At 38.2% G+C, this 26,958-nt stretch overlaps 1 protein-coding gene across 1 annotated transcript in view; it reads right to left on the bottom strand.

The window, feature by feature from the left end:
* The window catches only part of ARHGAP24 (Rho GTPase activating protein 24), a 534,495-nt gene that overhangs the window by 275,658 nt on the left and 231,879 nt on the right, over positions 1–26,958 (bottom strand). Inside the window, exon 3 of the mRNA XM_045998038.1 lies at positions 7,436–7,523. Within this exon, the coding sequence (XP_045853994.1) occupies positions 7,436–7,523 (88 nt within the window). The remainder of the gene's footprint in view (positions 1–7,435; positions 7,524–26,958) is intronic.

A 26,958-nucleotide genomic window follows, 5' to 3' on the forward strand; every position in this document is an offset into this window, starting at 1 on the left:
ATAAATAAAAATTAATAAAGTCTCTGAACCCCACTTTAAGCTATGGATATTAATCTAGAGTCCACAGCTGGGTTTCAGGGAATCTTTGAACACCCCCCCCCCACGCCCCTGCCAAATTGTTTGCAGTTTTGGTAGGTCTTTACATTTTTCTGACAGAAAGATGCAAAATGCAGTTACTGAATTGTCTCCCTCACTTTTCACTTAGCTCCTACAAATCCTGAAATTTACAGAAGTGATATGCAATTGTCAGAGGGTACTGGAAATAATTAGTGTCGTCCCAGCTAACGGCAGGATAGATGACACCTTCTCCTTTTCTGAAGGGCTTAATTTCATTTCCAGGCAGATGAAAATCACTTTGGATTACCCTTCAAAATTTCTATCTCTTTTTTTTTTTTTCACTTCCACAGCTGTCCCTTCATCTCTCATCCCCCTTTTTTTCTGTGTTTACTTCTTTTCTTTCCCTGGAGGAGGGAAGAAGATAAAACCTCCCAGTTCTAGTTATTACTGATTTGGGGCACTGGGCCGAGATGGAGCTTTGAGAGTCTGGAATATTGGTAATTGCCCTTGACAATCATAATGAGTCTTCCCCTGGATAATACCTCTGCAGATCGGTGTACCACTTCCCAGCATATGAGTAATATTAAGCGTGCTTGCTGGTGGCTAGACAGTGAAGGAAAATTTGGACAGCATGTGGAGGGAGTTTGTGAAGAAGCTGAGACAATTTTAGCAAAGTGAGTTCCATAATGAAGAATGCTCAGCCCCAGTGTGCAGCAGTTTTCCGTAGGAAAAAAATTACACATGCATAATCCTTCTTTGGTACAGTTATTCACGTATAAGTAAGGCAACTGTAGGCAAGGCAGCTTTTCTCCCCAGTTTTGCATGACAGTGTAGTTGTGACCTCAGAACATACATTCGAAAGAACTGTAAGTGGACACCTTTCTCTAGTCCTGTTTTTATGATGGGCTTAACCATATAAATAATTGCAAATAAATGAAAATGCCCACTCTCACTTCAAGTGCCAAAACTCTTAATGCAAATAAAATGCAAATTAAAAATCTGCATGCTCAAATTTCAGAAATCAGGCTCCAGCCTCTAATATCTCATATTTTATTTATTTATTTATTTATTTATTTATTTTTAAAGATTTTATTTATTTATTTGACAGATAGACATCACAAGTAGGGAGAGAGGCAGGCAGAGAGAGAGAGGAGGAGGAAGCAGGCTCCCTGCCAAGCAGAGAGCCCGATGCGGGGCTCGATCCCAGGACCCTGGGATCATGACCTGAGCGAAAGGCAGAGGCTTTAACCCACTGAGCCACCCAGGCGCCCCTAATATCTCATATTTTAAAGCCAGAAATATATAACTTCATTTTGATTTTCTAGAACTTACTTTTGTAAAAGTAAATCAGTCTCTCTCTCTCTCTCTCTCTCTCTCTCTCTCTCTCTCACACACACACACACACACACACACACACACACACTTACATGTGCATTCACTGGTAGTGTTAGCTATTGGACCTTTGTCAAATTACCTCACTGTGCCTCAGTTTCTTTATCTGGAAATGGAGATAACGGAGCTGGCCTCCTAGAGATGTCATAAGGCTCAAGTTAAATGATACAGAGGCAGAGCCGGGGACATTGCCAGGATCCAGAAATCTAGGTACACGTGAAACTACAGCTACTATAATGGATATGGTACTGCTCTGTCTAGATCCCAGAAGCTGGTATGTTGGCAGCTGATGACTCACAGAAGATTTCACAGAAATTCCCCTTCACTGCACCAAGAAGCTGCTTCACCTGAGTTTATCTGTCTCCTCTTGCCCCATCACCAACTAGACCAGCTGATGCCAAGAAACAAGGTCTGGCTCCTCAGTTTACAGCTGTTCTGAGGGGCATCCCATTTCTGGAGCTCCGTGCAGTGTCAGCAGAGAGCTCATTTGCAATGGTGTTGTGGGCCAGATACTCTCTCTGCCTGATGCTGCTTTTCTTGTTTGTCACAGATGAAACATCTCCAGAAAGCAATCCCCAATACATGGTTAAAAAAAAAAAAAAACTATCCATCCATCTATCTATCTACTATCTCTAGTATAGTTAACATACACTGTTATATTAGTTTCAAGTATGTAATGATTCAACAATTTTATACATGACTCAGTGCTCATCAGGATAAATGCATTCTTAACCCCCTTCACCTATTTCTCCCATTCCGCCACCTACCTCCCCTCTGACAACCACTTCCTTCCCTATTTAAGAGTATTTTTATTTTATTTATTTATTTATTTTCTTTGTTATTTGTTTGGTTTCTCAAATTCCACATATCATATGGAATCATATGGTATTTGCCTTTCTCTGACTGACTTGTTTCATTTAGCATTATACATTCTAGATCCAACCTTGTTATTGCAAATGACAATTTCATTCTTTTTATGGCCATTATATATTTTATAGTATATAGTATATATAGCTAGTGTATATATATATATATATATATATATATATATATGCACACACACACACACGTCTATATATATATATATACACTAGTATACATACACACACACACACACGTATACTGACATTGGGGTTGCTTCCACATCCTGGCTATTCTAAATAATGCTGGAGTAAATATAGGAATGCATATATCTTCCCAATCCCCAATATACCTTTTACACCAGTCTCCATCACTCTCCATCAGAGTGTGTTTTTCCAGAATCCTATCTAAGAGCACAGATAAATATAGATAAAAAGTTGTCTTTCCATTATCCTGAAATTGCTGTTAAGATCAAAATCTGAAGAAAAAACTGCTAAAAACCCCCATTCTAAGTTGAAAACCACAATGGAAGTTGTACCTAACCACATCCCCATAAGGCTTACAGATAATGCTTTTCCAAGAAGAAATCCAAACCCCATTTTCCTGCCCCTGACTATGACAACAGGAAGGTTAGGGTAGGGAAAGTGCCTCTTAGAGAATGGTTTTCAAGATAAACCCTAGTTTTTGAAAGGGAGGAAAATAAATTTTCTCAGCCATCAGAACAAACCAAGAAAGCACCAGAGAGTTTCTGGTAAATTCTGAAGTGTGTTAGAACTGTCACTCACACCTTCTCACATGAAGCTTGGCAAGCCATTCAAAATGCGGGGTCTGAAGCTCATGCTTCATGGAAAAAGGGGCAAGCTGACAGCATTGAGGGAGGCAGCAATAGTGAAAGAGCCCACATTATTCCTCCTTGGCACACCCCAGCATACCTGAGTTTCCTGGTAGCTGAATAAGCATGAAGAAAGCAGCTGGCCTTGGGCCCTTCTGATGGTATCCCATCTAACAGGACCATGCCTAAGGTGGAAAATTCTACCATGTGAAGCAGATTTCCCATTCTAGGGCTGCTGAATAATCTACAAAGGTACTCAAGGAGCAAGTCAATTTTTGGAAAAGGGATATCATAACCAGTCAGTGTTAGGGGTTAGCCCCTTATCAGAAAGGAAGACAGAGAAATAAGACCGAGAATGGGAAGAATTTCCCTCCACTTCAGCCACTAGAGCTGAGGTCATTGCTGCACCCAAGGATGGTAAGATCTTATACAGCAGGAAATAAGAGTTCAACAGGGCCAAGTTAGGAGTAGTTATCACCAACAATAAAACCATTTCATAGGATTGTGAGCCCTCCGTAAATCTGGTAAACATACACACTTCAAGAAGTATTTATTCAGGGCGCCTGGGTGGCTCAGTGGGTTAAGCCGCTGCCTTCGGCTCAGGTCATGATCCAGGGTCCTGGGATCGAGTCCCGCATCGGGCTCTCTGCTCAGCAGGGAGCCTGCTTCCCCCTCTCTCTCTGCCTGCCTCTCTATCTACTTGTGATCTCTCTCTGTCAAATAAATAAATAAAATCTTAAAAAAAAAAAGAAGTATTTATTCAGCACCTTGCCTTATACTGTACCAGGTGTTGGAGACACTATGATGAGAAGAAAGAGGTGGCTCGTGACTCTTATGGAGTACACACATCCTTGTCTCCTTTTGCCTGCCTGTGTCTCCGAATCACTACGTCTTCTTCTCCCTCTGACAGACTATTCTTCAAAGAACGTTAAGACATCATCATGCATTAATTATTGTTTATTTTTTTTAATGCGACATAAGGAAAATTTTCCCAGAACACATTTTGAGACGCAAAGAGACTGACTGCATTTTCTTACTTCAAGTACTATACATTAAATTCTGCCAGCATTCCTTTCTCAACCACATTTCCCAAAAGCTTAGCACTTGGCCATAAGAGTTCACTCAAGTCTAAAATTTGGCATGCCTGACGGCAAAGTCTTCAAATTTGCCAATTTGGCTAACATCTCCTTTTTGAATACGAGTGGAGAAACAGGAAAAAACTGGAGTGAAATGCTATAAATCATGGCATTATTTAGAGACAATTCATTTCATGCGATAATAGCAGGTTTAAAAGAAATTAACCCTAAATTATAGTAGATCTGTTGTCAGATAGATTTTTTTTTACAAAAATTGAAAACCTGCCTAGAGATATAATATGCAAATTTAAGTAACACACAAAGATCTGAGACTTTCAATTCTATTGAAAAATATTTTTGTATTATTTACACATGACTATTACTTAATTTCAGAGGACATTTTAGATTTAAGCAAAACAAAAACAACAAAACAAAAGCTCCTATCTACATAGCATTTATTGATATATATATATAAATTATAAAGAATTATATACTATAATATCCTATAGTACAAAGAATTATAAAGATATATAGCACATATGCTGATAAACTGTATAAATATATATACACACACACACTCAAAAATGTGTGTGTGTATATATATGGTACAAGAATATTTGCAAAGAGCTTTTGGGAGGCTTTTGTTAATTTCGTTGGAAATAATTACAGACATGTGGGGTTAAAAGATTTAAACCCATCCATTGATACACCTTGGGTAGCTGGGCCTGGGGTATTTGTACATAAACAGAATCATGTTGGATCTGTAAATATCATTTGTAGGATGGATTTTCAAAAGTGGTGATTGAGAGAATTCCACAGAGAAAGCCAGTAGAGAATCAATACGTGCTCTAAGACTCTGCTGCCAGGCAGGACTCAGGAAGGTTCTGTCCAAAGCACTGACCACATTGCTGCAGTCCTGCCTGTTTCCCACCTTTTCTGAAAAATGAAAACACTCTTGCAACTTTCCAGATTCCCTGTGTCAAACTACCACGCAATTGGAATAATTAGAAAACATTATCTTACCATTCTCATTTGCAAAGAGAAATCAAGTGTAGTTAGTAATCCTAATTTGCAAAAATTGGTTAAAAAATCATGCGATCCAGATCCCCACATTTTCATACAAGTACAGAAGCATCTGTCTGGAGATTCCATCTGATTGTGAGGTGAGCACAATAAAACCCCGATGACCACAAATAATGGCGCAAACACTGGATTCTCGAGGTGGCCACAGTGTTTTCCCAAATCCCTCTTTAAAGAAGCATTTGGCACAATTCTCTTGTCACTCCTTAAGATAACTCAGAATTATAAAACCTAATTTAGAAGCTACTGTATATTGTATTAGTGATTCAGGAAGCATCTTTGCAAATGAGCTATGGGCATGATATGTTTATTTCCATAATGACTGCAGCAAACCCAAATTTCTTTGAAGAAATTTTTTTTGTTTTTGAAGGGACAATCTTCAGATTTCACTTCATGCAACCCGAAACTTCTTAGGCTTTGCTCATCAAAAGCCGTTATGTCATATGCCTTGCACGTGAAGCACATGACCTAGAACAACATTCTTAGAGGAGAAGTTGTGTGTTTTTTTTAAATTAACATATAGTGTATTATTCATTTCTGGGGTACAGGTATGTGATTCATCAGTTTTACATAATTCACAGCACTCACCATAGCACATAACATCCCCAATGTCCATCACCCAGCCCCTTCATCCCTCCTACCCCCTTCCCTCCAGGACCCTCAGTTTGTTTCCTGAGATCAAGAGTCTCTTATGCTTTGTCTCCCTCTCTGGTTTAGAGGGGAAGTTTAGAGACTTCCTGGGCTTGAAGACACAGTTGTCTCTAGAACAATCTTGACAATATCCATTTGTGTTATATCAGAACACCTCTACCAAAAGATGAATCTCTACACGTGTAGTAGACGAAATGGGAAACCAGACCTTAATACCATGTTCCCTTAAAAGCCAATAGGCACTAATGTTGCAAATAAATAGAGGAAAGAAATTTCCTCTAGTGATACTTCAAAGACTTTGCAACATCTGGAATTTGGTTCCATACAGTGTATTCCACTAAAAAGTAAGTATAAAAAGATTTTAATAGGGCAAACAGGATTCAGGTTTCTTACAATGTGCTCTCCCTGGGGGAAAACAAATAACACAATGCATCTGACTAACCTTTCTGCACTTCAGCTGCATTAATTAACGTGTAGTCATGGATTCCATCATGAGCCAGATGAACTCAGTGCTACAGCTGTTTCCAGTGAGGGGGAAAATAGGCTTCCACATTTCAGATTCCCAGCATTTATATATCCAGGGAAAAATGTTTTATTGGCTGCCTTTGTGCCAGCATTATTGATATGCGTTACATATTAGTCATCCAAATAAATTCACACACACCCTAGACTGTGATTAAATCAGTGTCAGTATCACATGAACTGGGTTAGCCAGAGCCAATGCCATAAAAACCACATTCTTAACACTTTTTCTTACATCAAGGATTAAGGAAGGGCTAACGAACTGATCAAAGAAGGAGATCACAGCCTTGAAAAAAAAACTGTTGTTGAGTGAGTCAAACATTTAAGTGGAGATCAGGTACTCTGAGAGAGAAGGATGAAGATGACTAGAAAAAAATGAACAGATGTTGAAGAAATTTAACTGCAGGATCTCATGCCTTGGCAGAGACATCCTCAATGCTAGAAGCCAAACATGTGGAAATGGTTGGTTGGGAGCAAAGCTGAGGTACAAAAGTCAGTGCTTGATTAGTCACTGAAAGAGGATTTTTGTTTTGTTTTATTTTTAGAGCAAAGGTTCTGTTAAGATGCAATTTGTGAAGAAATATGATGGTGAATCAGCTGGGCGACACATTCCACCTGGAACACCTTGCCAAATTTCCTATCACAGGAGCACATAAAACTAATTTTGTCTCCAATAGTTCTTTATAAATGCTGTGTCATGACTGCTGGTCAGCTCTGGATTCTCATTGACAAATGGATATCCAATAGTCATGCGGCCATGTGTGTACTGTGTGTGTGTGTGTATGCACGCACGATCATTTATAGTACAAACCTGAAATGATTACCTGTGTAAATACTAACCAAATTGGGCATTGCCTTGTCAAACTAATGTTCTTAGCTGCGACTTAAGAAGAATAAAAGTTGTGTGTCTTTGCTTTTACCAACATGGAATGGCAGGAACTTAATCAACAGAGAACTATCTTACCTGGAACTACTTCAAAAAGGAATTTTCCTGGGCTCTCCTCATTGCAGGGATGCTCAAGAACTTTATTTCCAGGCAGAAAAATAGTACCCTGTGAACACAAAGGCCCCAAACATCAACATCATCAGAAAGCAAACACTGAATATCATCATCATCATCATCATCATCAGTGAATATGAAGGTGTATCTGTAATCCAGTATACAGGAATATGCATCAGACTCATTTACAGTCCAACCATTCAAAAATCATGTAACAGAATCATATTCCTTCAACTTTTAATAAGTCTTTGTTGGCCAGCTAATGTGCATAAGACACTGTATTAGGTGCTGAGTTCATTTTAAGCACTGATTTATTAAATGCATTCTGTGTGCCAAATTTTTACTGAGCATTCTATCAACCATCATATTATTTAACTGTTAGAATAGTTTTATAAGGTAGGTATTATTTTCCCCATTTTACAGCTGTGAAAACCAAGGCAGGGATATAAATAACTTAGCCAATGTTATCAGAGCCTTCTCTTGATTATTCCTTCTCTTTTCTATCTGTTAGATTTCTCTCTTTAATGTATTATTTCCATTAGTACTGAGACATACTTAAAATTCTATCCTATTGAAAGACATTACTTTGACTCCCCCTCCAGCTACCACCTTTTACCCTTGCCTAGTAAAGAGTTGCCTACATTGAATCTATTTCCTTACACGTATCCACTGTAGCCTGGTTTGTGCACCCACAATTCTAATTACATGATTCTCACAAGCTGTATGCTTGACATAAATTATGACTTCCCAGGAACCACTCTTTCTTGAAGCACGTTCTTTCCTTGGGTTCTTAGTTTTATCCAGGTTTTTCTCTTAGTTTTCTGTTGAGTCTCTTTTGCTGGTTCCAAGTGTCCTTTAAATAATAAAGTATTTCAAAGATGTATCCAGTGATTCCCTCTCTTTTGACTCTGTTCTCTCTTGGAGCTATCTCATTCATACCTATGACTTCGATAATCAACTATAAACCAATGAACATCAGATTACTCTTTCTCAGTGCTCTCTGAGCTTCAGAACTTTATGTCCAAGAACTCATTTGAATTTCCATCTGGATATCTCAAAAGCACCTTAAACTAAATTTAGTCAATTTAAATGCAATTATTTTTTATCCTGTTTATGTATTCCCTAGATTTGTGACTGGCATCTTCTTCCAATCAGTTACAAAAGCCAAAAATGTAGAAGTCATCATTTCTAGTATATCTCTACTACCACTATTCCCTAGTTCAAGTGCTTATTGTCTGCAGTCTGGTATAGGGTGTGTGTGTGTGTGTCTGTGTGTGTGTGTGTGTGTGTGTTTTAAGATGTTATTTATTTGAGGTGGGGCGGGGGAGAGAGACCACAAGTGGGTGGCAGAGGGAGAAGGACCTCAGCCGAAGGTAAACACTTAACCAAGTCACCCAGGCACCCTGTGGTCTGGTGTGTTTCAAATTCACTGAATTCCCTATAATACTCAAAAGTATTTCAATCCACTTTTTTCCTTAATGTAGTCCAAGTAGCTTTAGAAACAGAAATTTCACCTTGCAACTTTCTTGCCTAAAAATCTTCAATGCCTTTCGTTTGTCCTAGGATAAACTTCTGGAGGGTCTGTAAGCCCATTTTTCTATTCTTTGCTTTTGATGTTTTGATGACTTTCTATAATCAAGCTGGTAAGTAAATAAATAGTATCATAAATTCTGTAGGTAGTATCATACAACCGTCTATTTTAGGACTACATTCTCTCCTGGATTATTTTATAACCACTGATTGAATATCCAAAATATACTTGCATAGCTTCCAGAAAATTTTCCTGCATTGATTTACCATTGTATGCAATTATGTTATTAGTAAAATTATTTGATTAATGTCTATCTCCATCATTAAACTGTAAGGGAGCAAGGATAATATGTGTTTTGCTCCCTAATTTACCACCAATGCCTAGTATTTTGCCTGCCATAAGGTTAATGCTAAAAAATTGTTGAGTGAATAATAAGTGAATAAGTACTCTGAGTGCTGTAAAGCCAAAATTCAAAACCGAGCATGCTGGATTTAAAAGCCTGTATTATTGTGAACTATATTATATCCTCCAGTTTTGCCATTTTGAAGCAACATTTAGCTCAAGTAATATTGTATTCAGTTTTCATCCTACCTGGTTTGGCACAGAAAATTATAGTCATCAACTCCATCCACGTCTAGACTTAAAGTGATAAAGCATAACACTCCCTAACTAAAACCCAAGGAATTATAGGTTAGACATATCCCTCTCCCTCCCTGCTCCCAAGATGAAATGGTGGAGATACTGCTTTGTTTTCCTCCTCTAGGAAGTAGAGTTTCCTACTTATCATATCTAGTGTCTCTGGCCTATGGATCCCATTTTGTTTTCTGGTGCTTTTCAATAATTTTTTAAAAAAATTACTAAATACTTTGAAAATATTCATCTTAATTAAGATTTTTTTTATTTCTAGGTTGAATCTATATGGTTTCCATATAAAATGATAAAATCAGTTGCTTCAATTAAGAGTTTATTTTACTTACTGAAATGATTTTGTGAACTCATTAAATTTGTGATTAAGCTGAGTGTTAGAACATAGCATCCCACTTTCTAGACAGATACAATATTCATTTATGTATGCATGTATGCTTATATACTTGTACGTGGGTATGTATGGTTCCTGTTTAATTCTGTGTCTTCAGGCCCTACTTAGGATCTTAAGTAGTACATATATAGTATAAGTTGGATTCAAGCCACTCTTCTGCACAAGTAATTCTCCTGCACGGGCAATTCTCCTTCATGAAATCCCAAACCACCTCACTTGGTCATTAAAAGACAAAGTAATGCTATCCTTTGTTGCCTTTTTCATACATATGAAATAGCTACTTCTGGCTGAAATTTTTATTTTCATTTTCAAATTTGACATCTCACAGATTTTATATTTTGGCTGTCTTCCAAATAAATTGTGATGTCAGCAAAATAGTTTAAACTTTAGTAGATAGTGGTTAGGGCAGGATATATTGTAATTGACAAACATTGCTCTGGTGAATTCTTTAAGTCATTCAGTAAGTAAAATAAAGGTATTTAACTGAAACAGCTAACTTGATTACCTTGTATAGAAATCATAAAGTCAAGGAGGAGTCAAGATGGTGGAAAAGTAGCAGGCTGAGACTACATCGGGTAGCAGGAGATCAGCTAGATAGCTTATCAAACCATTCCAAACACCTACAAATCCAACGGGAGATCGAAGAGAAGAAGAACAGCAATTCTAGAAACAGAAAATCAACCACTTTCTGAAAGGTAGGACTGGCGGAGAAGTGAATCTAAAACGACGGGAAGATAGACCACGAGGGGAGGGGCCGGCTCCCAACAAGCGGCGGAGCAACGGAGCACAAAATCAGGACTTTTGAAAGTCTGTTCCACTGAGGGACAGAGCTCCAGAGGCTAAATCACGGTGAAGCCCACAGGGGGTCAGCATGGACCCAGGTCCTGCAGGGTCACAGAAGGATTGGGGGTGTCGGAGTGTCACAGAGCTTGCATGTATTAGAACGGGGAAGCCGGATACAGAGACAGAGCTGAGGAATGAGCTTTCAGCTCGGGGTTACCTTGAACCGGTGACAGGCTGGGTGACCTCGGAGCGCGGCCAGAGGCCGGGGATACGGGAGTGATTGGGCGCTGTTCTCTGGGGACACTGAGGAGTGGGGCCCCGGGCTCTCAGCTCTTCTTGGCTGGAGACTGGGAGGCCGCATTTTCATTTCCATCCTCCAGAACTCTATGGAAAGCGTCCAGGGCAAAAAGCTCCCGAAAGTGAACCCGAGCGGATTACTTAGCCTGGCCCCTGGTAAGGGTAGTGCAATTCTGCCTCGGGGAAAGACACTTGAGAATCACTACAACAGGTCCCTCCCTCAGAAGATCAACAAGAAATCCAGCCAGGACCAAGTTCACCTACCAAGGAGAGCAGGTTCAATACCAAGGAGAGCAGCATAATTCCAGAGGCAGCGAAAGCAAAGCACGGAACTCATGGTTTTCTCCCCATGATCCTTTAGTCTTGCAGTTAACTTAATTTTTTTTTCAATTTTTTTTCTTCTTCTGCTAAATTTTTTTAACTTTTACCCTTTTCTTTTTTAACGTTTTTAACTAGTTTATCTAATATAAATATGTATTTTTCTTTTTTATATTTTTTCTTTGTTTTCTTTTTTTAATTTTTTCTTTTTTTTTCTGAACCTCTTTTATCCCCTTTCTCCCCCACAAGATTTGAAGTCTCTTCTGATTTGGTTAAAGCGCATTTTCCTGGGGTCTTTGCCACCCTTTTAGTATTTTACTTGCTCCTTCCTATACTCTTATCTGGACAAAATGATAAGGTGGAAAAATTCACCACAAAAAAAAAAAAAAGAACAAGAGGCAGTACCGAAGGCGAGGGACATAATTAATACAGACATTGGTAATATGTCAGATCTAGAGTGCAGAATGATGATTCTCAAGGTTCTAGCTGGGCTCAAAAAAGGCATGGAAGATATTAGAGAAACCCTCTCTGGAGATATAAAGCCCCTTTCTGGAGGAATAAAAGAACTAAAATCTAACCAAGTTGAAATCAAAAAAGCTATTAATGAGGTGCAATAAAAAATGGAGGCTCTCACTGCTAGGATAAATGAGACAGAAGAAAGAATTAGTGATATAGAAGACCACATGACAGAGAATAAAAGAAGCTGAGCAAAAGAGGGACGAACAGCTACTGAATCATGAGGGGAGAATTCGAGAGATAAGTGACACCATAAGACAAAACAACATTAGAATAATTGGGATTCCAGAAGAAGAAGAAAGAGAGAGGGGAGCAGAAGGTCTATTGGAGAGAATTGTTGGAGAGAATTTCCCTAATATGGCAAGGGGAACAAGCATCAAAATCCAGGAGGTGCAGAAAAACTCCCTCAAAATCAACAAGAATAGGTCCACACCCTGTCACCTAATCGTAAAATTTACAAGTCTTAATGACAAAGAGAAAATTCTGAAAGCAGCCCAGGAAAAGAAGATTGTAACATACAATGTTAAAAATATTAGATTGGCAGCAGACATATCCACAGAGACCTGGCAGGCCAAAAAGAGCTGGCATGATATATTCAGAGCACTAAATGAGAAAAACATGCAGCCAAGAACACTATATCCAGCTAGGCTATCATTGAAAATAGAAGGAAAGATAAAAAGCTTTCAGGACAAACAAAGACTGAAAGAATTTGCAAACACCAAACCAGCTAAACAGGAAATATCGAAAGGGGTCCTCTAAGCAAAGAGAGAGCCTAAAAGTAGTAGATCAGAAAGGAACAGAGACAATATACAGTAACAGTCACCTTACAGACAATACAATGACACTAAATTCATATCTCTCAATAGTTACCCTGAATGTTAATGGGCTAAATGCCCCAATCAAAAGACACAGGGTATCAGAATGGATAAAAAAAACAAAACCCATCTATATGCTGCCTACAAGAAACTCATTTTAGACCCAAAGACACCTCCAGATTTAAAGTGAGGGGGTGGAAAACAATTTATCATGCTAACGGGCATCAGAAGAAAGCTGGGGTGGCAATCCTTCTATCAGATCAATTAGATTTTAAGCCAAAGACTATAATAAGAGATGAGGAAGGTCACTATATCATAATCAAAGGGTCTGTCCAACAAGAAGATCTAACAGTTTTAAATATCTATGCCCCTAACATGGGAGCAGCCAACTACATAAACCAATTAATAACAAAATCAAAGAAACACATCAATAATAATAAAATAATAGTAGGGGACTTTAACATACCCCTCACTGAAATGGGCAGATCTTCCAAGCAAAAGATCAACAAGGAAATAAGGCCTTAAATGACACACTGGACCAGATGGACATCACCGATATATTCAGAACATTTCATCCCAAGCAACAGAATACACATTCTTCTCTAGAGCACATGGAACATTCTCCAGAATAGGTCACATCCTGGTTCCTAAATCAGGTCTCAACCGGTATCAAAAGATTGGGATCATTCCCTGCATATTTTCAGACCACAATGCTCTGAAGCTAGAACTCAATCACAAGAGGAAATTTGGAAAGAACCCAAATACATGGAGACTAAACAGCATCCTTCTAAAGAATGAATGGGTCAACCAGGAAATTAAAGAAGAATTGGAAAAATTCATAGAAACAAATGATAATGAAAAGACAATGGTTCAAAATCTGTGGGACACAGCAAAGGCAGTCCTGAGAGGTAAATAGCAGTACAAGTCTTTCTCAAGAAACAAGAAAGGTCTGAATTACACAACCTAACCCTACACCTAAAGGAGCTGGAGAAAGAACAAGAAAGAAACAGAAGAGAAATCATAAAGATCAGAGCAGTAATCAATGAAATAAAAAAAAAAAAAAACAACAACAATAGAACAAGTCAACGAAACTAGGAGCTGGTTCTTTGAAAGAATTAATAAGATAGATAAACCCCTGGCCAGACTTATCAAAAAGAAAAGAGAAAGGACCCAAATAAATAAAATCAAGAGTGAAAGAGGAGAGATCACAACTAACACCAAAGAAATACAGACAATTAGAAGAACATACTATGAATAACTCCACGCCAACAAATTTGACAATCTATAAGAAATGGATGCATTTCTAGAGACATATGAACTACCACAACTGAAACAGGAAGAAATAGAAAACCTGAACAGACCCATAACCAGTAAGGAGATTGAAACAGTCATCCAAAATCTCCAAACAAACAAAAGCCCAGGGCCAGATGGCTTCCCAGGGGAATTCTACCAAACATTTAAAGAAGAACTAATTCCTATTCTCCTGAAACTGTTCCAAAAAATATAAATGGAAGGAAAACTTCCAAACACATTTTATGAGGCCAGCACCACCTTGATCCCAAAACCAGACAAGGATCCCATCAAAAAAGAGAACTACAGACCAATATCTTGATGAATACCTTGATGAACACAGATGCAAAAATTCTCACCAAAATACTAGCCAATAGGATTCAACAGTACATTAAAAGGATTATTCACCCCGACCAAGTGCGATTTATTCCAGGGCTGTAAGGTTGGTTCAACATCCACAAATCAATCAGTGTGATAGAACACATTAATAAAAGAAAGAACAAGAACCATATGATACTCTCAATAGGTGCTGAAAAAGCATTTGACAAAGTACAGCATCCCTTCCTGATCAAAACTCTTCAAAGCGTAGGGATAGAGGGCACATACCTCAATATTATCAAAGCCATCTATGAAAAACCCACTGCAAATATCGTTCTCAATGGAGAAAAACTGAAAGCTTTTCCGCTAAGGTCAGGAACAGGGCAAGGATGTCCATTATCACCACTGCTATTCAACATAGTACTAGAAGTCCTAGCCTCAGCAATCAGACAACAAAAAGAAATTAAAGGCATCGAAATCGGCAAAGAAGAAGTCAAACTATCACTCTTCGCAGATGATATGATACTATATGTGGAAAACCCAAAAGAATCCACTCCAAAACTGCTAGAACTTGTACAGGAATTCAGTAAAGTGTCAGGATATAAAATCAATGTACAGAAATCAGTTGCACTTCTCTACACCAACAGTAAGACAGAAGAAAGAGAAATTAAGGAGTCAATCCCATTTACAATTGCACCCAAAACTGTAAGATACCTAGGAATAAACCTAACCAAAGAGGCTAAGAATCTATACACAGAAAACTATAAAGTACTCATGAAAGAAATTGAGGAAGACACAAAGAAATGGGAAAATGTTCCATGCTCATGGATTGGAAGAACAAATATTGTGAAAATGTGTATGCTACCTAAAGCAATCTACACATTTAATGCAATCCCTATCAAAATACCATCCATTTTTTTCAAAGAAATGGAACAAATAATCCTAAAATTTATATGGAACCAGAAAAGACCTCGAATAGCCAAAGGAATATTGAAAAAGAAAGCCAAAGTTGGTGGCATCACAATTCCGGACTTCAAGCTCTATCCAAAGCTGTCATCATCAAGACAGCATGGTACTGGCACAAAAACAGACAAAGATCAATGGATCAGAATAGAGAGCCCAGAAATAGACCCTCAACTCCAATCTTCAAAAAAGCAGAAAAGAACGTCCAATGGAAAAAAGACAGCCTCTTCAATAAATGGTGCTGGGAAAATTGGAAAGCCACATGCAGAAAAATGAAATTGGACCATTTCCTTACACCACACGTGAAAATATACTCAAAATGGATAAAGGACCTCAATATGAGAAAGGAATCCATCAAAATCCTTGAGGAGAACACAGGCAGCAACCTCTTCGACCTCAGCCGCAGCAACATCTTCTTAGGAACATCGCCAAAGGCAAGGGAAGGAAGGGCAAAAATGAACTATTGGGATTTCATCAAGATCAAAAGCTTTTGCAGAACAAAGGAAACAGTTAACAAAACCAAAAGACAACTGACAGAATGGGAGAAGATATTTGCAAACGACTTATCAGATAAAGGGCCAGTGTCCAAAATCTATAAGGAACTTAGCAAATGCAACACCCTAAGAACAAATAAATCCAACCAAGAAATGGGCAGAAGACATGAACAGACATTTCTGCAAAGAAGCCATCCAGATGGGCAACAGACACATGAAAAAGTGCTCCACATCACTCGGCATCAGGGAAATACAAATCAAAACCACAATGAGATACCACCTCACACCAGTCAGAATGGCTAAAATTAACAAGTCAGGCAATGACAGATGATGGCGAGGATGTGGAGAAAGGGGAACCCTCCTACACTGTTGGTGGGAATGCAAGCTGGTGCAACCACTCTGGAAAACAGCATGGAGGTTCCTCAAAGTGTTGAAAATAGAACTACCCTATGACCCAGCAATTGCACTACTGGGTATTTACCCTAAAGATACAAACGTAGTGATCCGAAGGGTCACATGCACCCGAATGTTTATAGCAGCAATGTCTACAACAGCCAAACTATGGAAAGAACCTAGATGTCCATCAACAGATGAATGGATAAAGAAGAGGTGGTATATATACACAATGGAATACTATACAGCCATCAAAAGAAATGAAATCTTGACATTTGCGACGACATGGATGGAACTAGAGGGTATCACGCTTAGTGAAATAAGTCAATCGGAGAAAGACAACTATCATATGATCTCCCTGATATGAGTATGTGGAGATGCAGCATGGGGGGTTAGGGGGGGTAGGAGAAGAATAAATGAAACAAGATGGGATTGGGAGGGAGACAAACCATAAGTGACTCTTAATCTCACAAAACAAACTGGGGGTTGCTGGGGGGAGGGGGAGTTGGGAGAGGGGGAGTGGGTTTATGGACATTGGGTAGGGTATGTGCTATGGAGAGTGCTGTAAAGTGTGTAAACCTTGTGATTCACAGACCTGTACCCCTGGGGATAAAAATACATTATATGTTTATAAAAAAAATGCTTAGTGAAATAAGTCAATTGGAGAAAGACAACTATCATATGATCTCCCTGATATGAAGACTTGGAGATGCAACATGGGGGGTTGGGGGGGTAGGAGAAGAATAAATGAAACAAGATGGGATTGGGAGGGAGACAAACCATAAATGACTCTTAATCTCACAAAACAAACTGAGGGTTGCTGGGGGGAGTGGGGTTATGGACATTGGGGAGGGTATGTACTATGGTGAGTGCTGTGAAATGTGTAAACCTGGTGATTCACAGACCTGTACCCCTGGGGATAAAAATACATTATATGTTTATAAAAAATAAAAAACAAATAAAAAATTTAAAAAAAGAAGAGTATTACATCTTCCTTATCCATTTGTCCATTGAAGGGCATCTTGGTTCTTTCCACAGTTTGGCAACCGTAGCCATTGCTGCTATAAACATTGGGGTACAGATGGCTCTTCTTTTCACTACATCTGTATCTTTGGGGTAAATTCTCAGCAGTGCAATTGCAGGGTCATAGGGAAGCTCTATTCTTAATTTCTTGAGGAATCTCCACACTGTTCTCCAAAGTGGCTGCACCAACTTGCATTCCCACCAACAGTGTAAGAGGGTTCCCCTTTCTCCGCAATCTCTCCAACACACGTTGTTTCCTGTCTTGCTAATTTTGGCCATTCTAACTGATGTAAGGTGATATCTCAATGAGGTTTTAATTTGAATCTCCCTGATGGCTAGTGATGATGAGCATTTTTTCATGTGTCTGATAGCCATTTGTATGTCCTTATTGGAGAAGTGTTTGTTCATATCTTCTGCCCATTTTTGATATGATTATCTGTTTTGTGTGTGTTGAGTTTGAGGAGTTCTTTATAGATCCTGGATATCAACCTTTTGTCTGTACTGTCATTTGCAAATATCTTCTCCCATTCCATGGGTTGCCTTTTTGTTTTGTTGACTGTTTCCTTTGCTGTGCAGAAGCTTTTGATCTTGATGAAGTTCCAAAAGTTCATTTTCGCTTTTGTTTCCTTGGCCTTTGGATAAGGAAGATGTGGTCCATATACACGATGGAGTATTATGCCCCCATCAGAAAGGATGAATACCCAACTTTTGTAGCAACATGGACGGGACTGGAAGAGATTATGCTGAGCGAAATAAGGCAAGCAGAGAGAGTCAAGTATCATATGCTTTCACTTATTTGTGGAGCATAAGGAATAACATGGAGGACATGGGGAGATGGAGAGGAGAAGGGAGTTGTGGGAAACTGGAAGGGGAGATGAACCATGAGAGACTATGGACTCTGAAAAACAATCTGAGGGTTTTGAAGGGACGGGGGGTGGGAGGTTGAGGAACCAGGTGGAGGGTAATAGAGAGGGCACGTATTGCATGGAGCACTCGGTGTGGTGCAAAAACAATGAGTACTGTTACGCTGAAAATAAATAAAAAAATTTATAAAAAAGTATTAGCTAAATGAAAAAAAAAAAGAAAGAAACCATAAAGTCTATAACTGAGAACAGAGTCTTAATTGTGATAGTTATCTTCAAAGTATTCTGTAATTTTATATTGTTAGAAAATGCAAATCAATTTTTAAAAACCTGTAATGTACCCACTGCCATAGATAATTATTATTAGCCATGTCTGTATATATTTATGTACATGTATTAATGTCTACAATGACCTCTACATAAAAATAATGAAAATAAAGCCCAATTTATTACCTGCTTCCAAGCTTAAAAATCATGTAGTTATCAGGTCAATTTAATAACAGACATCATAATAGTATAGTGCTTGTTTGAATATTCATACTTTCACATCCTTTTGTAAAGAATTTATGGTTTTTGTAAGTGTTATTATAAAGAACATTTTCATGAACATCCATGAAGATAAATCTATGAGCTCCCCCTTAACTCATTCTGTAGAACAAATCCCCGAGAGAGAACTCAGTAGTCAAAAAGTATGCAATAATAAAAAAAAAAAAAAAGTAAGCACGGTTTATACTGGTTTGGTTAATTCTTTCCAGAGCTGCTCTAAATTAGCTAAGCAAACAAATAAATAATTAATGAGCAAGTAAAATAAAAGTGCCCAATCCAACTGGGAATAGTTTATTGGGACACTACCATATATCAAATACTTTTTCTAAAACTATTTCAGATGATGTGAGGTGTGTGAAAGAAAGAAACTCTTTACTCTCAATACAATACATGATTATAAAAGAAGTGCCTACACATATGTAGAAAAGCAGACAGATATAATAAAGGTTAAGAAGAGAGCATCATTAGAACATTCTGATATGTTAAGAAAGGTAATATGAAAAAAATGGTTTTTAAAGGAAGATTAGATTTTTAGATTTAGTGAGGTCAGGGTAATATTCCAAAATGGAGGAAATCACATCAGCAAAAGCAATAATTAGGGCCATATGCACAGGCCACATTAGAATAAGAGAAATTTCAAATGGAGGAACAGTTAGGAAGTAAAGACTGTTGGTGATGCTGAGGACACTCTGTGGAAAGTCTAAACCAGGATAGAGGATGGGGCACTTGACGTCCGTGACAACTGAGAACACAAGCAGGCTCTGGAGAAAAGCAGATGGAGATTTAGGAATACCAGCCTCTTAGAAGTTTGTCACTGTGAAGCAATTAATTTGTCAGAGACGGCAACATCAAAACTTACAAAAAGGTGTTGGCAGCAGAAATGGCATGAATTTGCCCCAGAGATGCATTACTGGAGATAGAATTTTTTGGAAATATAAAAAAACCTGGACGGAGTTTTAACGATAGGACATGAAGAAGGAAGAACTAAAGATGACTTCAGTTTTTCTCTTCTCTGTATCTAGAAGAAAGGTGGTGCCTCTTATTTGAAATGGGGAATAAAGAAGAATTAAGCTCCAATAAGCCCATGAACTTGAGCCAGAACTGTGTGATATTCTTTAATTTTCTGTTCAATTGTAGTTGGGCTGGATGCTGTCTGTTTGCCCCTCCTCCCTTCTTCTTTCCACCCATCATTCTATTCTGTACCTCAGGAGACTAATCTCTATAATTTCATAAATCAGGCTCTCTTGACCTCTGACTTCAGGTTGGTTTTGAGGGGTCATAGTGGAAAATGAGAAGGCCACAAAAGAGATGGACTGAGGTGTTTATTGACCTGCCCTCCTCCATGCTAGCCAGCAATCTGGTCCTACTTGCATTGGATACCTCAGTCCACATCTCCTAAATCTGCAGGCTTCTCCTGGTTCCAGTGGAGCTAACGGGCCCAGGATGTTTTCCCTATCTGTGGGTTTCTATGAACTCTTCCAACACTTTATAAATGGCTTCTTTATCATACAGCCTACAATTATCCCTTTTAAAGTGGAGCCATCAATTTCTTGCTGGGATCTTAAGTGACAAAATCGACGCAAGAGCTCTGAGTTTTCTAAGAAATGGCTTATTACCTCATGATGTTCAACATGCTTCACTGGAAATTTTGGAGGATGGTGGAGAAGAGGCTCAAGTATCAGAAGGAGATGTAAGCTTTTCGATGGAAGTTCAGTACATATGGCAATAATTACATGTCAACAACTAATCAGCATATTCAGAGTGGAATTATGCTTATTTTTATCCATTACAGGAAATATCTTTTCCTAAAGAACCTTGAAAATTTCAAAACGAGATAACATGTAAAACAAAATCTTTCATAGTTTGAGAGCTGAGAGTTGGCAAAAGAAACATAATTCAGAATGATAATACGGTCTCATTTCCAGCCTGAATTGCTATTAGAAAAGAAGCTCATCTCTGGTTATTATCAAAGCACTGAGCCAAAACCACAAGATACTGGGGTAAAAGCAAGATGATGTTGGAAATAAGCATAGTAATCTTATTGTCTAGAATTTAGATTGGAAAAAAAATGTATGCATGTGCAGCACCTTTGTTAGTTTCTATGAACACAATAATGAGAATTTCTTTCCAGCACTAACAATGATCAGGCATATCACAAGGGACTAGGCAAAGTCTCAACTTGACAGTATGTATGTATTTTTAATGTAACTAGACACAGGTTGAAAATTAACATCAAGGGGAAATAACTATCATTCAACAGTTTTGGTTTTTTTTAGAGTAACATAAGTTGATTTGATTTTTTTCTCCTTTGTAGCAAGTAATTTCATTGTCATTCAACAAATATTTATTAAACAACACTTGGTGTATGACAGGCCCTCTCCTAGGCACAAAGGATATAATGTTGAGAAATTCCAATAAGGTCTTTGCACACTTGGATCTTAGGATCATTCAGTGAATATTGAAAGTTGAAAAGAAAATGATATAAAACTACCCAGAAACACTCTGGCCATATAACAATCTACCAATGACAGTGAAGTTTCTGGTTTGGTAAATCCGCTCCGCAGTTAATCTGCTTAGTTGCAGATTCCCACTCCACCACCAATTAGCCGTATGACTTCAGGCGAGACTGTTATCCTCCTTTTCCTCAGCTTCTACATTCTTTTTTTTTTTTTTTAAAGATTTTATTTATTTATTTGACAGAGAGAGAAATCACAAGTAGGCAGAGAGGCAGGCAGAGAGAGAGGAAGGGAAGCAGGCTCCCCCCTGAGCAGAGAGCCCGACGTGGGGCTCCATCCCAGGACCCTGGGATCACAACCTGGGCCGAAGGCAGAGGCTTTAACCCACTGAGCCACCCAGGTGCCCCCAGCTTCTACATTCTTAAACTGGGATTGAAAATAGAACCTACTTCATAAAGTCACTGTGAGCTAATATGGGTAGTTTGTAGAAAAACGCCTGAAACTATTTCTTTAGCTGTTTTTTTTTTATTTTATTTTTTAAAAATATTTTTATTTATTTATTTGACAGAGAGAGAGAGAAAGAGATCACAAGTAGAGCAGCAGGCAGAGAGAGAGGGGGAAGCAGGCTCTCCACGGAGCAGAGAGCCTGATGCGGGGCTTGATCCCAGGACCCTGAGACCATGACCCCAGCCAAAGGCAGCGACTTAACCACTGAGCCACCCAGACGCCCCTAGCTGTTTTTAATATTAAAAAAAATCTTTCCATATCCCAGAAGCCTCAACGATATTTTGGGCCCATATTTTGTAAATCCCCAAATAATGAGATGGCTCTAGTAAAGTTTCGATATGTATCTTCTGACATTATCATCTAGGTGAGTAAACAGAGGGGTAAACTAATTTAAAAATTTTAAATCATTTTTTTACTATCATTTGTAAGACTAGACCAACCAAAACTAACAAACCTCAATTTAACAATCATATTACTAAATAGCACGGCATAATAATAGTGATAATGATGACTGCTGATAATTCTTACCTGTTAGTTTGCTAAACCAATATGTACACTATTTGTATCATTCATTTTCTCAGTGACTAGGATGTAGATATTTCTCATTTTATAGATGAAGAAATGAAGCTAAAGGAGGCAAAGAGCCTGACATAGTAATTTCCTAATACATACTTGAACAACAACAAAAGAATGACTAGATGAATACAAGCTGCTTTAAGGACTTTATCTTTGATTACTGACCCAATTTATGTTCCTATTTCTCATCAATTACTGCTATTTAAAGCAGGTTGAAGAATTTTCATGAAGAGTTATTAAGTTTCTTCTTAGCCTCTGAAATTAGTTACACCAATTCCTGGAATGCTGCTGGGAAGGAAGTTAAGGGGAGACTTGCAGATCCATACATTTTTAGAGTAAATTTTGTAGTAATCAAAAGTATCAAAGTAATTTTGATGTGAAAACTCTTTGGGGAACACTGACCCAAGCATTGGTATAAATTGCCTTATAGAGAAAATAGCACGGTATTCACAAAGCTGGGTACCTTGTAGAATGTACTGTTTTTCCTCACAGTAACAGATGTGATATTTCCAAACCATTATTTAAATTAACTGTGACAAACTTAATAGCATGAGACTATTTTATAATTAATTACAGAATAAATAGAAATAAATTCTCTCTATATATGCCTCATGTTACTACTTTATATGAACTGCAGCTTTAGCACTTGAGAAGCATTGTCATTCTGGGTTCATTTTCATTTAAAGCAGCATTTGCTTCATATTATTACACATGTTCAGGTCCTAGGAGGCTAATTAATTATGCCTTAATTGTGAGGGAGAGAAATATGTAATGTATTTTGATATAATTCATTTAAAAGCTTTTAATCCTTTCTTCTCAGACACAAGGACCCATGTGAACACCCCTTCTAGACAGAACAGAAATGCACAAATTTATTCCCCAATGGAGTCCTCCTGCCTGAACATTCACCCTGGAAACATGGCCATTACCGGTTTAGCTACATTTAGATCACTCCTACTCATCTACATGTTTTTGATTTATTGGAAAATGGAGAAATTCCTTGAAAATAGGAGGAAAACAGATTAGGAATATGGGACTCTCAAAGTTGGGATAGACCTTAGAAATGACCATCCTCATGCTTATCAAATATATGAATCCTTTTCCAAAATGATGGTCATCCAGAGTTCAGCCAAACTATCTCACTAATTTTCTTATGGTGTTCCATGCCATTTTTGAAAGATTATAATTGGAAGAAAAAAATTCAAATGTTGACACAAAATCCATCCCCCAACAATTACTACCTTTGGAGTAAAATCCCCTTTTCCCGTCTTGAAGCTTATACCTAATATCTACTGAGACTTCTGTGCCAGCCCTCTTCTCTGAATCTTCTAAAAAACCCTCTGTTGTGGTACAATTATAACTATCTATTTCACACCAGGAATATTGAGGCAGAAATAGATTGAGTAGCATGCAGCTGATAAGGTGCAGAGATGCTGCCTGACCTCCCTGAAGTTCAAGCTCCACGTCCTTGATATGATATAAAGCTACAGTGCAATGTATTATTAGTTCACTTGCTTGTTTTTTCATCAAATATAATTTTAGTATGTACTATGTGCTGAGGATGTAAATGCTTAGGGAAAAAATGGAGATGTTAATAGTGGTTATCTTTGACTATTCAGTCATATTCAGGCCACATTATTTTTATATTTATTTACTTTTTTCTATTTTTAAAATAATTTTAAAACAGTGAACAGATTTTACTTGCATAACAAGAAAAAAATACAAGTATATTTTTAAAGCAAAGACAAATGACAGGAGAAGACAGGGTTGGAGAGGGACATTTGGAATATCAAGGTTAAATTTCTGCTTTGCAGTAAGGACTGTGGAAGACAGTTCAAGAACACATCTAAATAAATATAGTATTCTGAATAATGGCCACCCAAAGATAGCAGGTACTAATTCCTAGAAACTGTAAATGTAATCTTATCAGGAAAAAAAAAAAAGAGTTTCCTAGATGTAATTACATTAAGAATCCTGACGGAGAACTATCCTGGATTATCTGGTTGGGCCTTAAATCCAATCACGAATATCCTTAAAAAAGAGGCACATATGGTGTGCCTGGATGGTGCAGTCAGTTGAGCATCAGACTCTGGGTTTTTTCTCAGGTCATGATCTCAGGGTCATGAGATTGATCCATGCCTAGAGCTCCTGCTCCCTACTCAGGGTGGAGTGGGCTTGAAATTCTTACTACGTCTCCCTCTGTAACACCCACCCCTGCTGCCTCCCCACAACCCTTCTCTCAAATAAAGAAATATTAAAATAAAATAAAATAAAATAAAAGAGGCGGATATGATAATCACATAGGGGGCAATGTGGAAACAGATGCAAAGACTGGAAGGACACAGTCACAAGCCAAAAAAAATGGCAACAGTCACCAGAAGCTGCAAGAGTTCACTCCTAGAGCCTCTGAAAGAAGCCTAGCCCTGCCTCTATTACTTAATTTCAGACTTTTTGAGTCCAGAACTGTGAGAGAATACATTTCTGTTGTTTTAAGCCATCAAATTTGTGGGAATTTGTTACAGTAGTCAAAGGAAATTAATATCTATAAATTAATACATATAAAACATAGTATGAAACAAAGCTTCCAATGATTCCTTGTGAGAAGCCATAAAAAGCTGAGGTTTTTAAAAAAGTTCACTGCTAATTCTCAAATGTTGGTAAGTGATGGTCAGCCTTTAATTAGCCAAGGATTTTGGGAGCAAGTCCACAGTGTACAAGGTACTGAAATTAGATAGTAGCCAAAGAAATCCCTCCTTACCCCACCTTTTACTCTCAATATGAGGAACTGATTGGTGTTACCTTCACGTTTTTGGAAACCCAGAACAGAATATCTGTGGCAATGTTAAGAGTCTTTATTTGGAGGAGAAGGAGTTTAATTGCTAACCCTTCTCAATTAATTACTGGGGCCTTGACTTTGTGTTTTCTGTCCAGTAATAAACACGTTTTAAAAAAATGTAAGAAATGTCAGCAGTCCAAGGAATCCATGAGAATCATAGAGGAGAACATAGGCAGTAACCTCTTCGATATCAGCCACAGCAACTTCTTCCAAGATATGTCTCCAAAAGCAAAGGAAACAAAAGCAAAAATAAAGTTTTGGGACTTCATCAAGATCAAAAGCTTCTGCACAGCAAAGGAAACAGTCAACAAAACAAAGAGGCAACCCACGGAATGGGAGAAGATATTTGCAAATGACAGTACAGACAAAAGGTTGATTTCCAGGATCTCTAAAGAACTTCTCAAACCCAACACACACAAAACAGATAATCATATCAAAAAAATGGGCAGAAGATATGAACAAACACTTTTCCAATGAAGACATACAAATGGCTATCAGACACATGAAAAAATGTTCATCACCACTAGCCATCAGGGAGATTCAAATTAAAACCACATTGAGATACCACCTCACACCAGTTAGAATGGCCAAAATTAGCAAGACAGGAAGCAACGTATGTTGGAGAGGATGTGGAGAAAGGGGAACGCTCTTACACTGTTGGTGGGAATGCAAGCTGGTACAGCCACTTTGGAGAACAGTGTGGAGATTTCTTAAGAAATTAAAAATAGAGCTTCCCTATGACCCTGCAATTGCACTACTGGGTATTTACCCCAAAGATACAGATGTAGTGAAAAGAAGGGCCATCTGTACCCCAATGTTCAGAGCAGCAATGGCCACGGTTGTCAAACTGTAGAAGGAACCAAGATGCCCTTCAACGGATGAATGGATAAGGAAGATGTGGTCCATATACACGATGGAGTATTATGCCTCTATCAGAAAAGATGAATACCCAACTTTGGAGCAACATGGACGGGACCGGAAGAGATTATGCTGAGTGAAATAAGTCAAGCAGAGAGAGTCAAGTATCATATGGTTTCACTTATTTGTGGAGCATAACAAAGAACATGGAGGACATGGGGAGATGGAGAGGAGAAGGGAGTTGAGGGAAATTGGAAGGGAAGGTGAAAAATGAGAGACTATGGCCTATGAAAAACAACCTGAGGGTCTAGAAGGGGCGGGGGGGTGGGAGGTTGGGGGAACAAGGTAGTGGGTATTAGTGAGGGCACGTGTTGCATGGAGGACTGGGTGTGGTGCAAAAACAATGAACATTGTTATGCTGAAAAGAAATTTTAAAAAAAAGTTATTTTCAAAAGCAAAAAAAAAAAAAAAAAAAAGAAATGTCAGCTTTCCAGAATACACCAGCTGTCTCTACACCTTAAAGAACTGGAGAATCAACAACAAATTAAACCAACTCCAGACATAAGAAGGGAAATAATCAGGATTAGAGCAGAGATCAATAAGGTAGAAACGAGAGATACAATAGAACATATCAATGAAACTAGAAGCTGGTTTTTTGACAGAATCAATAAGATTGATAAACCACTGGCCACACTAATCCAAGAAGAAAAGAGAGAAAGCTCAAATTAATAAAATTATGAATGAAAAGGGAGAGATCACAACTAACACCAAGGAAGTAGAAACTATCATCAGAAGTTATTATCAACAGTTATATGTCAATAAGTTAAGCAACACAGATGAAATGGATACATTCATGGAAAACTATAAACTCCCAAAATTGAACCAGGAAGAAACTGACAACCTGAATAGACCAATATCTAGTAACGAGATTCAAGCAGTGATCAAAAATCTCCCAAAAAAAACAAGAGCCCAGGACCTGACGGATTCCCTGGGGAATTCTACCAAACTTTCAAAGAAGAAATAATACCTATTCCGCTGAAGCTGTTTCAAAAAATTGAAGCAGAA

The sequence above is a fragment of the Meles meles genome, chromosome 2 (genome assembly GCF_922984935.1).
Source record: "Meles meles chromosome 2, mMelMel3.1 paternal haplotype, whole genome shotgun sequence".
Lineage (NCBI taxonomy): Eukaryota > Metazoa > Chordata > Mammalia > Carnivora > Mustelidae > Meles > Meles meles.